The sequence below is a fragment of the Saccopteryx bilineata genome, chromosome 4 (assembly GCF_036850765.1).
Source record: "Saccopteryx bilineata isolate mSacBil1 chromosome 4, mSacBil1_pri_phased_curated, whole genome shotgun sequence".
NCBI classification, from domain to species: Eukaryota; Metazoa; Chordata; class Mammalia; order Chiroptera; family Emballonuridae; genus Saccopteryx; species Saccopteryx bilineata.
The window spans coordinates 180,048,197-180,062,102 of NC_089493.1; the positions used below are offsets into that span (position 1 = coordinate 180,048,197).

At 45.5% G+C, this 13,906-nt stretch overlaps 1 protein-coding gene across 4 annotated transcripts in view; it reads left to right on the plus strand.

The window, feature by feature from the left end:
* Positions 1 to 739: 739 nt before the first annotated feature.
* Positions 740 to 13,906, plus strand: part of SGCD (sarcoglycan delta) — a 381,422-nt gene continuing 368,255 nt past the window's right edge. For 3 of the 4 annotated variants that reach the window (XR_010731067.1, XM_066273104.1, XM_066273105.1), the window contains exon 1: positions 740 to 1,263. Coding sequence is in view for 2 of the 4 variants with exons in the window: in XM_066273104.1 (XP_066129201.1) it covers positions 958 to 1,263 (306 nt within the window). In the remaining 2 variants the exon portion in view is untranslated. Of the gene's footprint in view, positions 1,264 to 2,508; positions 2,530 to 13,906 lie in introns of those variants that run through there. The other variant, XM_066273106.1, reaches the window with a different exon arrangement.

A 13,906-nucleotide genomic window follows, 5' to 3' on the forward strand; every position in this document is an offset into this window, starting at 1 on the left:
GCAGATACCACGTTTACAATCCGGCAAGCCAGTTCCTTAAAACAAGTTGTTAATGGGGTGTGATTTTAAGAAGTAAAATATTAATACTGGAAGGGGGGAAAAAAAACTCAAAATAGATGAGGCTCTCTCTTTAAATCATCTTTTTTTCTACAGTGTTACCTTGACAACTTAGCTTTGGCTCTTCAGACACCGGGTTTTCAGTTATGGGAGAAGAAAGAAGAGGGGTGTCCTCTTCGTATCTTTCGAGATGTCCTCTTGTTTTGAGGGAAAAGGAAACGTCACATGTACACCACAGAACTCAGCAGTGTGCACATAGGACATCTTGATGGCTGTCACCCAGAAAGCCTCACAGGTGCACAGAATTAGGACACATTCTGATTAAAGGGACATTCTTTTCTCCATTCTGTTTTCCTAATCCCATAACACACATCGCAACAGCCTGTAAAACGTTACGTTTGGGGACCAGCACAGTTACAGAGCAGAGAGCAACCAAAGTGCCCCCCCCCACACCCAATCTCATTATTTTTAGTTGCAGCAGCTGTGGGTGCACACATCAGGACGAAGGCACAGTTCAGTCTGGAGATGCTAAAAATATTGTTCCCCCTCCAGCCATTGAAATTTCGAGTGCAGACGGAGGCAGAGCAGGTAGGGAGACCAAATTAGAATTCACCTCTCTCAGCTGTTAATAGGCTTGTTATCAGGACTGGTAAGAGCTGGGGGGCCAGCAGGGGTCAGCCGGGGATGTGACCAGCAGGAGCAAGTTATAAAGGGGCCAGTTTGTTGAGCAGAAGAAAGAGACGACTTATCTCCGGCATCTAGCACCACGGAGCAGAGCCCGTGCGGAGAATGGCCGAGAAATCCAAATTGGTTCTAGAAGCGGTTTCCTTTGTGGCTGCGAATGGGAGCCCAGCAGACGCCATGGGCGCTGTTGTAGGGGAGCGAGTCGGTGCTTAGCACATGTGTTTCCCATTGATAGCTGGAGACAGCCCAGTAGCTCCGGGTTGGCCTGACAAAGCCGTATTGAAGTACAGACAGAGTACGGTTTCAAAGCAGTCAGAAAAAGAACGGGAATGCTGTTCAGGAAATTCTTCAGGCATGGGCAGGGACTTGGCTGCCGTCGCACAGTTGGAAAATCTGACTGGGGCAGCTTCTGAACACGGGCTGGGCCTGCTCGCCCTCGGGGCCGCCTCCCTCCCAGCCTCTCGGCACACTCCGGGACTGACGGCGACTTTCGTCAGCTGCTTTGTGAAACAGACAAGAGAGGTAGGGGACCGCGGCGTCCTTGCGTTTGCACGCTTATCTTCATTCTCTGAGCCTGCTGTTTGTTTGCACGCACTCGGAGTTTGCAGGGCGTGTGTGCGTGCGTGCATGTGTGCGTGTGTGCGTGTGTGTATGTAAGCAAGCTAGAACTCCATCACTTAAACATTTGGTGTGGACCTGGAATCTCTTCTTTCCCCCACCGCCTTGGCGAGCTGACTTTTCAGCAGGACAGAGCCACTTCTGAGAGCTAGGACGGAGCCGGCAGCACGATGTGAAAAAAGAAAACTGTGAATTTGTGCATTGTCACCTCTCCCGGCCCCAACCTTCTGGAACGTTTTTTATGTGGGGAAAGACAGTTCATTGGCAGGAAAGATAGTTGTAAATGAAACTGTCTGTGTTACTTACTCTGCTTCGTGAGAGTTTTGAGAGGAACGTTTTTTGTTTTTTTTTAAAGCAGAAAATGGCTCTCACTTCAGGAGGGAATTAAGAGTTTGAAGTTTCTGTTTTGGAGTTCACTTTCAGAGTGTAGGAGCAGATGTGTGTGTGTGTGTGTGTGTGTGTGTGTGTGTGTGTCTGAGTGTGTGAGTTTCTGGCATCTTTAATGATTGTATGAGGTTGTGATGGTCCTAAAGGAGCCTAGTGATAAATATAGTTGCCCAGAAATATGTTGGATCAATGTTTGTAATTCTGTTTCTATAAAAATCTTTAATTTTACAGAGTTGAAAATGTAACTGGCAGTTTTATGCTCAATAACTACTTCTCTATTTTATGAACTAACTATAAATGACTAAAGAGTAACAGAAAACAGTCACTCAATATCATTGTTAAAAGTTAGAGACATAATGGTGTGTGAATTTTATTTTATTGATCAACTGGTTTTATTTTATACCTTACTGAAGAATGGCATGTTTTTTAAAAAAATCAAATTTTAGATAATCTTTCTCACACAAATCAGCTATAATGTAATACAGATTTATACTCCCCCTAAGACAGCTATACCTTATTCTATGCTTAGCAGTTATAAAATATACACAAAATAATGCAGTGGCATTTAAGAAACTGGTTCAGCTCAGAAAGAGGTGCATTAGATCTCGCTACAACTTTGTGATTCCTGGCAGAGCAAGCAGTGGTAACTGCAATGCTGTTTTCCGAAGGGGATTTGGCTAAGAGTCTGGCTGGGAAAACAGATGAATGAATGGGTTTTTGGATACTTCTTGAACAGCAGAAGAGTAGTAACTGGACCTCTTAGGGCGGACCTCTGAAAAACAGGTGTGTGTTTACTTCAGTTCTAAACTCTCTCAACAAGTAGCTAATAGAAAGTCAGATGAGTGGATAAGTGGAAAATGGAGGGCTGGAGTTTGATATATCTATATATATCTTTCTCTGTGCACCTAGGATGAGTGGAAAGACCCTGTGTCCTGGGGATGAATTTGGTTTTCTGCCAGCCATTTTATTTTCTCTATAGTTTTGCACTTGGGGGAGGGAATGGGGCAGCAGGGTTTCTAAAGCTAAGGATGGCACATACCATTGTTTTCCTCATCAATCTCATCTCTGCGTTGGGTTGGGATGGGGGGGATGCGGAGGGCTTGCCAACTCCAGGACGCGGGATAAGAAAGGAAGGCAGATGGAAGTCAGGACAGACAGTTGACTACACTGTGTTTTTCCCAAGTGCCTCCTGAGTGAGCAAAATGCCAAGACAGATTAAAAAGCGACGTGGGCCGTCGCCAAGCCCACTGCCAGTGGAAAGGGGGCCTCCAGTGAGCTTTAGTATCATACTCGCCTAAATGTAGTGCGTGTCAAGCATGGAGCAGAACAGGCGTGAAATACTAGCAACCCCAGGTTGCAGGGTGACGAGCAGCAATGCCTAAAACTTGGAAGCAACTCCAGACTTTCCCCATTAAGAAGTATAGGAGGGGGGTAAAAAAGCAGGCTCCCTTGACATGTGACAGGAAAGAAGTGGAGCAGAGGCTAGAGAAGCAATCCAGGGCAGAGGTGCAGGGCGCGGGGTGCGGCCACCCTGTGGGCTGGGCAGCGAGGGCGCAGGGCGGAGGTCTGTGCGCAGGCACGCACACGTTCCAGAAGCAGCCAGAAGCAGCCCGCACTGATTTGTTTGACTTGAAGTGTGTGGGTAAACCCTGGCCTCGCTCAAGAAAACTGTTTTACCCTCTTCGCTGTAGGAGACACCGTGGTCAGTCTACCCCGCTGTGCCGTCTGCTGGTAATCAGAAAGCACATTTTGTAAGATTGGCATCGTCCCAGGGTTCAGATTTCCTAAGCAAGGAGGAGACCGGCTCAGGACTTATTTTTAACCCGTGTTTGTTCCATGCAGTGCTATTCCTGCCGGCGTGTTGAGTGAAGGGAGCAGCTGGAGCTGGGTGAAGGGTGGCAGTGAGCAAAGCTTGCTCCAGGCCCTGCCCACAGACGCTCGAGTATTAAGACAAACTTCTGAAAGGAAATGTAAGAGGTCGTATGTGCCTTATTTTAATGAGTTTCTTTCATTTCAAATTTTATTTTAAAAAACACCTCCAAGGGCATGCACCACAATCGTTGGTGAAAGCATTTAGTATTTGTTTCATAATATAAAGCAGTCCCTGGAATCATGAATTTTACCCTCTGGAAGGGATTTGGCTATCCCTTAGTTCAGAATTTCTTGAGTTTGAATAATATAGTCACCCCTTTTTAACAGGAGAGGCAAAAAAGATCTATTCCTCCACTGTTGATTGAATTATTGTATTATAGTATTACTCACTTTTTACTTTTTCTTATTGAATTTATTGGAGTGACGTTGGCTGATATATAATTATACATGTTCCAGGTGTACAACTCTGCAATTCATCATCTGTGTATTGTACTGTGCGCTCTCCATCCAAGTCAAGTCTGTTCCTCACACTTACCCCTGCTTCATCCTCTTCTACCCCCCCCCACCCCCTTCTCCTCTGGTGTTCACCATGCTATTGTCTGTATCTATGTGGGGTTTTACTTTTATTTTTCGCTTAATCCTTTCACCTTTTTCAGTTAGCCCCCTAACCCCTTTCCCTTCTGACAGCTGTTAGTCTGTTCTCTGTATCCATGAGTCTGTTTCTATTTTGTTAGTTTATTTTATTCATCAGATTACACATGTAGGTGAAATCAGATGCTTTTTGTCTTTCTCTACCTGGCTTATCTCACTTAACATAATGCTCTCTAGGTCCATCCATGCTGTCACAAAGGTTAAGATTTCCCTTTTTCAAGGCCAAGTAGTATTCCATTGTTTAAATGTATCAGGTTTTTTATCTGCTCATCTACTCATAGGCACTTGGTCTGCTTCCAGATCTTGGCTATTGTAAATAATGCTGTGATGAACACAGAGGCACGTATATTCTTTTGATTCAGTGTTTTGGGTTTCTTTAGATATATTTCCAGAAGTGAAACCCCTGGATCATAAAGCAGTTCCATTTTTAATTTTTTGAGGAATCTCTATACTATTTTCTGCAGTGGCTGCACCAGTCTGCATTCTCACCAACAGTGCAGGAGAGTTCCCTTTTCTCCACAACTTCTCCGACACTTGTTGTTTGTTGACTTATTGGTGAGCGCCATTCTGACGGGTGTGAGGTGATATGTCATTGTGGCTTTCTTTTTTTTTTTCTCTCTCTCTTTTTTTTCTTTTTTCTAAAGCTGGAAACAGGGAGAGACAGTCAGACAGACTCCCGCATGCGCCCGACCGGGATCCACCCGGCACGCCCACCAGGGGCGAGGCTCTGCCCACCAGGGGGCGATGCTCTGCCCATCCTGGGTGTCGCCATGTTGCGACCAGAGCCACTCTAGCGCCTGAGGCAGAGGCCAAGGAGCCATCCCCAGCGCCCGGGCCATCTTTGCTCCAATGGAGCCTTGGCTGCGGGAGGGGAAGAGAGAGACAGAGAGGAAAGCACGGCGGAGGGGTGGAGAAGCAAATGGGCGCTTCTCCTGTGTGCCCTGGCCGGGAATTGAACCCCGGTCCTCCGCACACTAGGCCAACGCTCTACCGCTGAGCCAACCGGCCAGGGCCATTGTGGCTTTCACTTGCATTTCTCTGATGATTGGTGAAGTTGAGCATCTTCTCATATGTGTGTGTCCCCTTTGGAGAAATGTCTGTTCAGGTCATTTTACCACTTTTAATTGGATTTTTTAAACTTTTTTCGGGTTGGGGGGAGGTGTTGAGTTATATGAGTTCTTTATACATTTTGGATATTAACCCCTGAGCATGTGTAATGGTGAATACGTTCTCCCATTCAGTGGGGTTGTCCTTCCAGTTCCTTGATGGTTTCTTTTACTGTGAAAAAACTCTTTCGTTTGAGGTTGTCCTATTTGTTAATTTTTTTCTTTTGTTTTTCTTGCCCAAGTAGGTATGTCAGAAAAGATACTACAATGAGGAATGTCTGAGACTTTACTGTCTATGTTTTGTTCTAGCATTTTTATACAATTGTGCAATACCTAGTCTTAGAACATTTCCGTCATCTCAAACACCTTCCCCGTGCCCATTGAGTCAGTTCTTGTTCATACTCTCAGCCCCGGTCACTGACCTATTTTGTCTCCATAGCTGTACCTATTCTGGAAATTTTATGAATGAGACATTATACGGCCCCGGAATGTGGTTTATCTTTGTGAGGATTCTAAGTGCTCATAAAAACAATATGTTTCTGTCATTTTCAAGAAGGTGAAATTGAGACCAGAAAAGATACGTTACCCGTCCAAGACACACAGGTGTCTGAAACACAGTGCTCCTTGCTCCTTGACTCTGAGTCTGCTGTGGACTGCCTGTCACCTGTGTTCACTCAGTCATAGCTGAAGCCATGTTAGAGAAAGTTACATGGTCATGGATTCCTACTGTCAGAAGGACCCTCAGGAATTTCCCGGTCCCATGGTTTCTCAAAACCTCCTGAATCGAGATTTCTGAGATTAGAGTTGAAGCTAGCCAGACACTGGTCCGCAGAACTGATTTTGTTGAACACTGTCACGGTGAAATCATCATTCGCTGCAGGGATGTCATTTATAGCATTGCTAACAGATGCCAGCCAGATGTGATGACGGAGACCCTCCCTGCACAATGAGGCAACGTGGGCCATTGTTTTCTCAAATCAAACCTCCTCAGATTGGGCCATATTTGCGTCTCTACTTTCTTTATAACCTATAGCCATTGTCATAGTCTCTTAAGCCACCTGTGAGGGTGGCAGTGGTGCCTGGTGCAGAAGTGAGATGAAGAGAAGGGAGTAAAAGTCGAGGTGGTCAGAAATACTGGGTTTGGTCCTGACTCCATTGAAAGCCAGGTCTTAATTTTCCCATCCGTGAAATGGGATCAGATGCCTCGAATGTATTTTCTGTTTCTCACTGTGCATGATTTTTGTATTCCTACAGCTCTTCCATTTCTTTATGTATATCTTGGTCTTCCTCCCCCAAGGCTGGGCATCTTGACATATTTGATCTGCCCTCCTCTTTCCTGCACCATTCTCCTTTCCTCTTCCCTGAACACATTCCAGTGAACCTTCTCCTGAGAAAAATGTAGTTCTCTGAACTCAATTCCAGTCATCTGACAAGTACATGGCTCGTGAGTAAGACACCAGACATCTATTAACCTAAAGGGAAGAGGGCGATTGTAAGGGAGAAAACAGAGCAAGGGAGAAGAATGGGATAATCTTGCGGCAGCAGGAGAATGATTATTCTGTGAATGGAGCCCGGGCTCTGAGACAGATAGGCTGGATCCATGATCCTGGCTGGGTGACCCTGGACAAGTTACCTCACCTCCACATGCCACAGTTGTTTAGTCTTGAAAATGGACATGATAATATGCAACCCACAGCGTGTTGTGAGATGGTGCATATGATGCACTTAAGCACGGTGTCTTGGGCACAGGAAAAACTTAAGTATTTTAGGTTTCTATGCTTAAATATTAACTGAGAAGGCACGGGGCACACTGGCAAAGAATGAAATAGGCAGAGGAGCTGGAATGAAGGTTGAGACAGCTGGGTTGAGACAGTCCGCAGAGGAGAGTGTTTTCCGTGGAGTCATCCAGGTGGCCTTGTCTTTCTGGCTGGCCCGGATCATTCTGCAGCCTCCGGTGTCCTCTGTCTCTCACCTTTGCTGCTGCCCAGAAAGGTGAACCTCTTCATGATTGCTTCAAATTCCTGCTGGCGAGTGTGACCCACCTTCAATAAAGGAAGGCATGGAAGCGGCAGCCCCTGGCCTGCCCATCACACAGGTCTGCAGGGACTGGGGGAGGAACGTGTTGCCACGGTTCACCAAGTGTATCAATCCTGGGGGATTGGTCCGCTTGGAAATCTCTGCTGCTGGTTGTCCTAATGGAGCTGTGGGTGTGTGGGTGGACATGGCTGCGATGGCTTTATCCTTCTTTTTAACTGATAATGCAATCCATGGCGTCTATTAAGGCAGGCACCATTTCCTGATAAAGACTCTATTGCCAAGGATTAGAAACGCGTTCCTTGTTCAAACTGCTATTCCTGGCCGGGGTGATAGGATCAGACTGTCCTGTGAGCACCCTGACTTGCTAATAATTCTTCACTGAATTCCTGGAAACCCTGCAATTTCTTGCTGGGGAGGAAGCCAGCAGCCACTGACACTGTTCTCAGTGAGCTCAGGTACATGAATGTCAGGGTTAGCGCCTCTCTCCAAGCGAAGCCCTCAGCACCACCCTGCTTTCCTGACTCTGACTGGGCTTGCAGCCCTCGGCATGGCACATTCCAGGGGAGCAGACTGGTCAAAGCCTGGAGACAGCCAGGAAGCAACCCCTCAGTGTATCCCTGTCCTTCCTCGTCTTACCTTCCGTCATCTCTCTTGTCCTATACTCTCTTCTAGCTCTTTCCTTCTTATGTTTTTATTCTGTTCTACCTTCCTGTTGCCAGTTTTCCTCACTGTTGTTCGTTTAGTTGTGTTTACTCAAGTCACGGCTTGTCTCGGTGGTCAGGAGGGTTGGTCATTGGCCAGAGTCCGGGCTGCATAACTTTTGCCGTGCAATGCCAAACATTAACGCCTAAGATTGGCCATCATCATCAAAGGTGTGTGGCCTCACTCCTGTCCTTCAGGAAACTTCCCCGGTGTTTCACAGGCCAAGGATGCCAACAGCCGGTCACACACTGGCAATCCATGGACTGGCCTACAGACGCATACGTTGGTCCATAACGTATTTTTCTTCAATTGACTTAATTACAAAGTATTTCAACTTACTGAGGCATTATGTACAAATCTAGAAGATCTAGAAGACACGGAAGCTGGGCATCCTTGGTCTGACTGCTCACGGCACAGCAGTTGGGGGCACATGGCAGCTCCTGCTCCTCTGAAAGGGTGTGTGTCCATGTCCCTGACCCCCACCTTCCTTACGTGTAGGTGTTGACATTAGTGACTCTCATTTGGGTTTCTCGTCTGAACCGCAGAATGGAGGAAATGATCTGAGTGCCCACGTTCTCAGTTCTTTCAGGGGTGGTGCATGTGGTACCATGTAGATGCAGAAGAGGGAAGATAGGGTGTTCTGATCTGATTCGCTCAGGAGACACTGTTGAGATAAGCTAAGTGTCTATCTGGAGAAAACGCAGCAGGACTGCGTGGAGGCCAAGAGCACAGGTGTCCAACTTAGACACTTCTAGAAATCCTCGCATCATACAGTTGTACGTAGGATTCAACATGCAAATGGGGTAGAATCCAGAATAGTCACCGCCTCTGGGGGTGGGGGTTGTTTAGGTTAGGACATGAGGGGGTTTTCTAGGGTCATGGAAATGTCCCTCGTCTTGATTGAGCATCGTTTACACCGAGGTACAGATTTGTAGTTCTGGAGCTGGATAGTTAATATCTGCGTGTTTCCTGGACATAAGTTATACCTCCATAGACCTACACACGTGCGTACACACATACCTACTTACATATGTGAAGGCATACAAGGTGCTTAGCGAACTGCATAACTTTTAGGTGTTATTATCATTCTTGTTTCCAGACACTTTAAAAAAGATTTTTTAAAAATGTCTAAAAATACGATGAGCATTTCCTTTCAGATGGCAGATGTCTTTGCAAGTATTTGAGAGCTTAGAGAAGAGCAAAAAATCCTTACCTAACACCGTGGTCAAGGGAGAAGATACTGGATCAATGCTAATTTTATACAACGATTGAATCACTATACAAGGATGTCTCTAATTTGTTGTAGCTGTTTTTCATGATGTTGTAAAAGCTGCTACAGTTTAGAGACATATTGAAGAGGGTTTATTTCCTGGAGAAGAAAGTCACTCTATACTTGGAGTGACTTGCACCCTGGCTGGAATTCTGTAGTTGCTCAATGAGCATTTGATGAATCAACTGAAAATGAATATCCATGTTGAGAAATTCTCGCTAAAAAAAATTACAGATTTTGGCCCTGGCCGGTTGGCTCAGTGGTAGAGCGTTGGCCTGGTGTGCAGAAGTCCCGGGTTCGATTCACGGCCAGGGCACACAGGAGAAGCGCCCATCTGCTTCTCCACCCCTCCCTCTCTCCTTCCTCTCTGTCCTCTCTCTTCCCCTCCCTCAGCCGAGGCTCCATTGGAGCAAAGATGGCCCGGGCGCTGGGGATGGCTCCTTGGCCTCTGCCCCAGGCGCTGGAGTGGCTCTGGTCACGACAGAGCGACGCCCCAGAGGGGCAGAGCATCGCCCGCCCCCTGGTGGGCAGAGCGTCGCCCCCTGGTGGGCGTGCCGGGTGGATCCCAGTCGGGCACAAGCGGGAGTCTGTCTGACTGTCTCTCCCCATTTCCAGCTTCAGAAATATACAAAAAAAAAAAAAAAATACAGATTTTTAAATTAGTAATCATACTGTTCTGGCCAAGTATACATGTATATCTATATCTGGAAGGGTTTAACACAAGAATTGAGAGAACAGATATTTCAGCCAGGCACTCTGGATTCCGATTCTTTTTTTTTTTTTTTTTAATTTTTTCCGAAGTAAGAAGTTGCAGGGGAGGGGGGCAGACAGAGTCTCGCATACGCCGACAGGGATCAACCCGGCATGTCCACCAGGGGGCGATGCTCAGCCCCTCTGGGGCATTGCTTCGCTGCAACTAGAGCCATTCTAGCACCTGAGGCGGAAGCCATGGAGCCATCTCCAGCACCAGGGGCAACTTTGCTCCAGTGGAGCCCTGGCTGAGGGAAGGCAAGAGAGAGAAAGAAGAGGGGGAAGGGTGGAGAAGCAGATGGGTGCTTCTCATGTGTGCCCTGGCCAAGAATCGAACCTGGAACTTCTACATGCCAGGCCAAGGCTCTGGGTTCCAATTCTTGAACAAACTGTGTGAGTTTGGGTAGGTTACTTAACCTCTCTGTTTCTCAGTTGCCTCCCCTGTAAAATGAGGGTAATGATAATAGCCTACCACATAGTTACATGTGTGCGAAGAGTAAAAAGTTTCAATAAAACATTTAGAACAGTGTCTGGCCCAGGTAACCACTGCCCAAGCGTTTGTCACCAGTTTTGTGTACTTTCTTTGTGTTAGGAAACAGGGTTTTGCTGTGATTTGCCATTGGGTATTGTTCAAAAGGCACAGGTATGGTGATTGATGAAAATGATGTCTAATAGGCCTTTCAGTTGAAAAGACTACAGCCTGGAATTTGTGAAAAACATACTGGTTTTTAGTTTAGCTGACTCTGGTCTTGTCACTGCTTTACTCTGTGACCTTGATGGAGTCTTTTCACCTTCCTGAACCTGGTTGTCTCAACTGTTCAACAGTGATGTGAACTTTGTATGGTCCGTTCTTCCTTCAAGCTTTGGGTCTTGTTCTCTGATTCTAAGTGGTTGAGTCATGCTTATTATTATTTTATTACCTAGCTTGGTCATGAGCTGCGGTGGCTTGACCTGTGATTGTCATTATCTTGTTCTGCACAGAATCATCCATGGGGATTTAAGAAGCCCAGACCTTACACAACACAGGGTAGCTGGTTAGTTGAAAAGGATCTGTCGCTTCTGGTTTAAAAGCTGGCCGTACATGAGGCCATGGTGGGTAGATGCAGTGTCCTTTGCATGTGAAAATGACACTAATAAATTTGCGGTCAGGTGTTTGAAGTTACATTTCCTGTTCAAGGGTGTTCAGCACACATATTCTTTTCTAGTCCTCAACTTGCAACATCAAGGGCTATGTTTAGAATGATCTCTGAGTTTTACACACAGCCGAGTCTTCAACAACTCTCAGTTCCTTCAAGTCTTTGCTCAGACATTACCATTCCATAAGGTCAGTCTTATTCATGCTTTTAAAGTGTGCACCTGCTCTGCTCCCAATCCACAGAACTACGTATCCCCCTTTTCTGTCTCTTTCTCTACCTCCCTTTTCGTTTCTGGTCTTTGCCCCATAGCACTCATTCTCTGTGATGTAAGTTTCAAATACAGATTTCATTTCCTTGACCTCTCTCACCACTGCCTCCTACAGGTACTGTGAGATTGGGGGTCACTGTGTTTTTGTTCATTGATATATCCCAAATGTCCAGAATAGAGCCATAGGAGAACTGGAAGGACACATGGATTTGTTAGGTGGTGGCAGGGTTTATGCATTCCACACTACACACCTGCATGATAATTCTAAACACCCCATGTCTTATTCAGGGAAAGCCAAGCTTTGCCTCATTCTGTGTGTAATGAAAAGAAAATTGAGCCTGTTGTTTGGGTCCAAACCCTAAACAACTTATTGGTTTGGAGTCCTTCAGAATATTCTTTAATTCCTTAGGACCTCAGTATCTTAATTTACGAGATAATTTTAATAATATTGATCTCCTAAGATGTTTTCAGAAATGTGTGAGCTCGTATGTCTGATGATGCCCAGTACAAATATGTAGGTGTGTTTTGAAACTCTATTTCTATCTAAAACTACTTCAATGGGAACTTCACACATCTAAATCTCTAGAACAGTAAGAATTACTGTTCATAATTGTACTGAAATATCTTCTAGTTCATCACAGAGAAATACTTTACATTCAGACGTAGAGGACATTGCACTTTGGAAGAGAACTTGAATAATAACAGTCATAAAAACAATATATAATATATATTCAGTCACATGCACAAACACACATACTTTGATCTAGCAATTCGGTCTCTCGGGGCTTCTCTGAGAGGTATATTTGGACACATGTGAAAGATGCAAGTTCCATTCATGTGGCTTTAAATAATACTCGTGCTGGAGACGTGACATTTCATCTCTGAGTCCAGTCGTCCCCCTGAATTCCACACGCATTTGGAAGAGGCCATGTGACTCCACCCCCACGGATTCCTCCCTGTGTTTCAACATCAACAGGACGGGACTGAGCTCTCTCTCTCCCCTCCGCACACCCCATTTGCCTCCTGCCCCGCAAGCCTGCTGTTCTCCTAATGGACCCCGTCCTGATGAATGGCACCATCGTTCACCTGGCTGCTCACGCCAGAACCTTGGCATTCCCCTTGACTCCTGTCCTTTTCCTGCACGCACTCTGTGTTTCAGACAGCAGTAAATCCTGTTAGCTCGACCATTCAAATACTCCAAACACAGCCACTGGGCACCTTCCCCCGATGTCTAGCCTGGTCTTGGCTGTGTGCTCCGGCCGGCAGTAGTGCTCACAGGCCCCTGGTCCCCTGCTTGCATTCTTGTCCCCTGAAGTCTGTTCCTGAGAGAGAAGCTGGAGTGATCCTGAAGGAAAATCCGATTATTTCACTCCTATGCCTTGTTCCCTGAAAGTTACTCTTACAATCGGTATCTTGCCTAAGCTTTTTACTGTGGCTTATAAGACTGACTATACAACCTCTCTGCCTGTGCTTCCAAACTTACTTGCACACACTCTGCCCTTGCTCACTCTGATCTAGCCACACTGTCCTGTAAACGTGCAAAGTGAGCCCCCACCTCAGGGCCTTTGCACTTGCTGGAACTGTTTCTTCTGACTGGAGTGCTCTCCTCGGGGGTCCTCATGGTTTACTCTCTTGTTTGTTCATGCCCCCCCTCACATCTCTCTGCTACCGAGGCCCTTCCCTGATGGTGCTGTAGGTAGGAGCCTCCCAGTCATTGTCCCTTTTTCTGCCTTTACTTTTGTCTTCATAAAACTTACTCCTAAGAATAAGTATGAAAAGTTACATATCTGCTTGTTTATCTGTTTATCATAGTCTCCAGTTAAATATAAGGTCCAAGAGTTGAGGCTCAGTATTTTCACTGCTGAATACCTCGTGTCAGCACATGGTAATATCTGATAAATACTGGATTTATTTGTTTGAATAAACATTGGTAACAGAAAATTACTGGAAATAACATCAGTAGTCATCACTGAGGAATTGGTTAGGTTAAATATCGTGTATCTCTACAATTTCAAACTAATTTAAAAATGTTTTTATGTAACTGTCACTAAACTACGGTATTAAGTAGACCAAGTTAGAGTTGGACAATAAAAGAACATAAAATATGTCCTTGTTTGTGTAAAAAAAAAAGAGAAAGTTAAAACGTGTGTATACATTGAATGTATATATTGAATAAAGCCTGTGCATGTAGTTCACATCTCTGTAAGGAAGAGAAAGAAGCTGGGAATAGTTGCCTATAAGCAGGAAGGCTGAAAGTGTGAATGCAAAAGAAATGTTCTTAACTGTATGTTCTTTGGTCCTTTTAAATACTTGTCTAATTTTTTTCAGCAAAAATTGTTTGACACTTACGTATCATAATTGGTAGAAA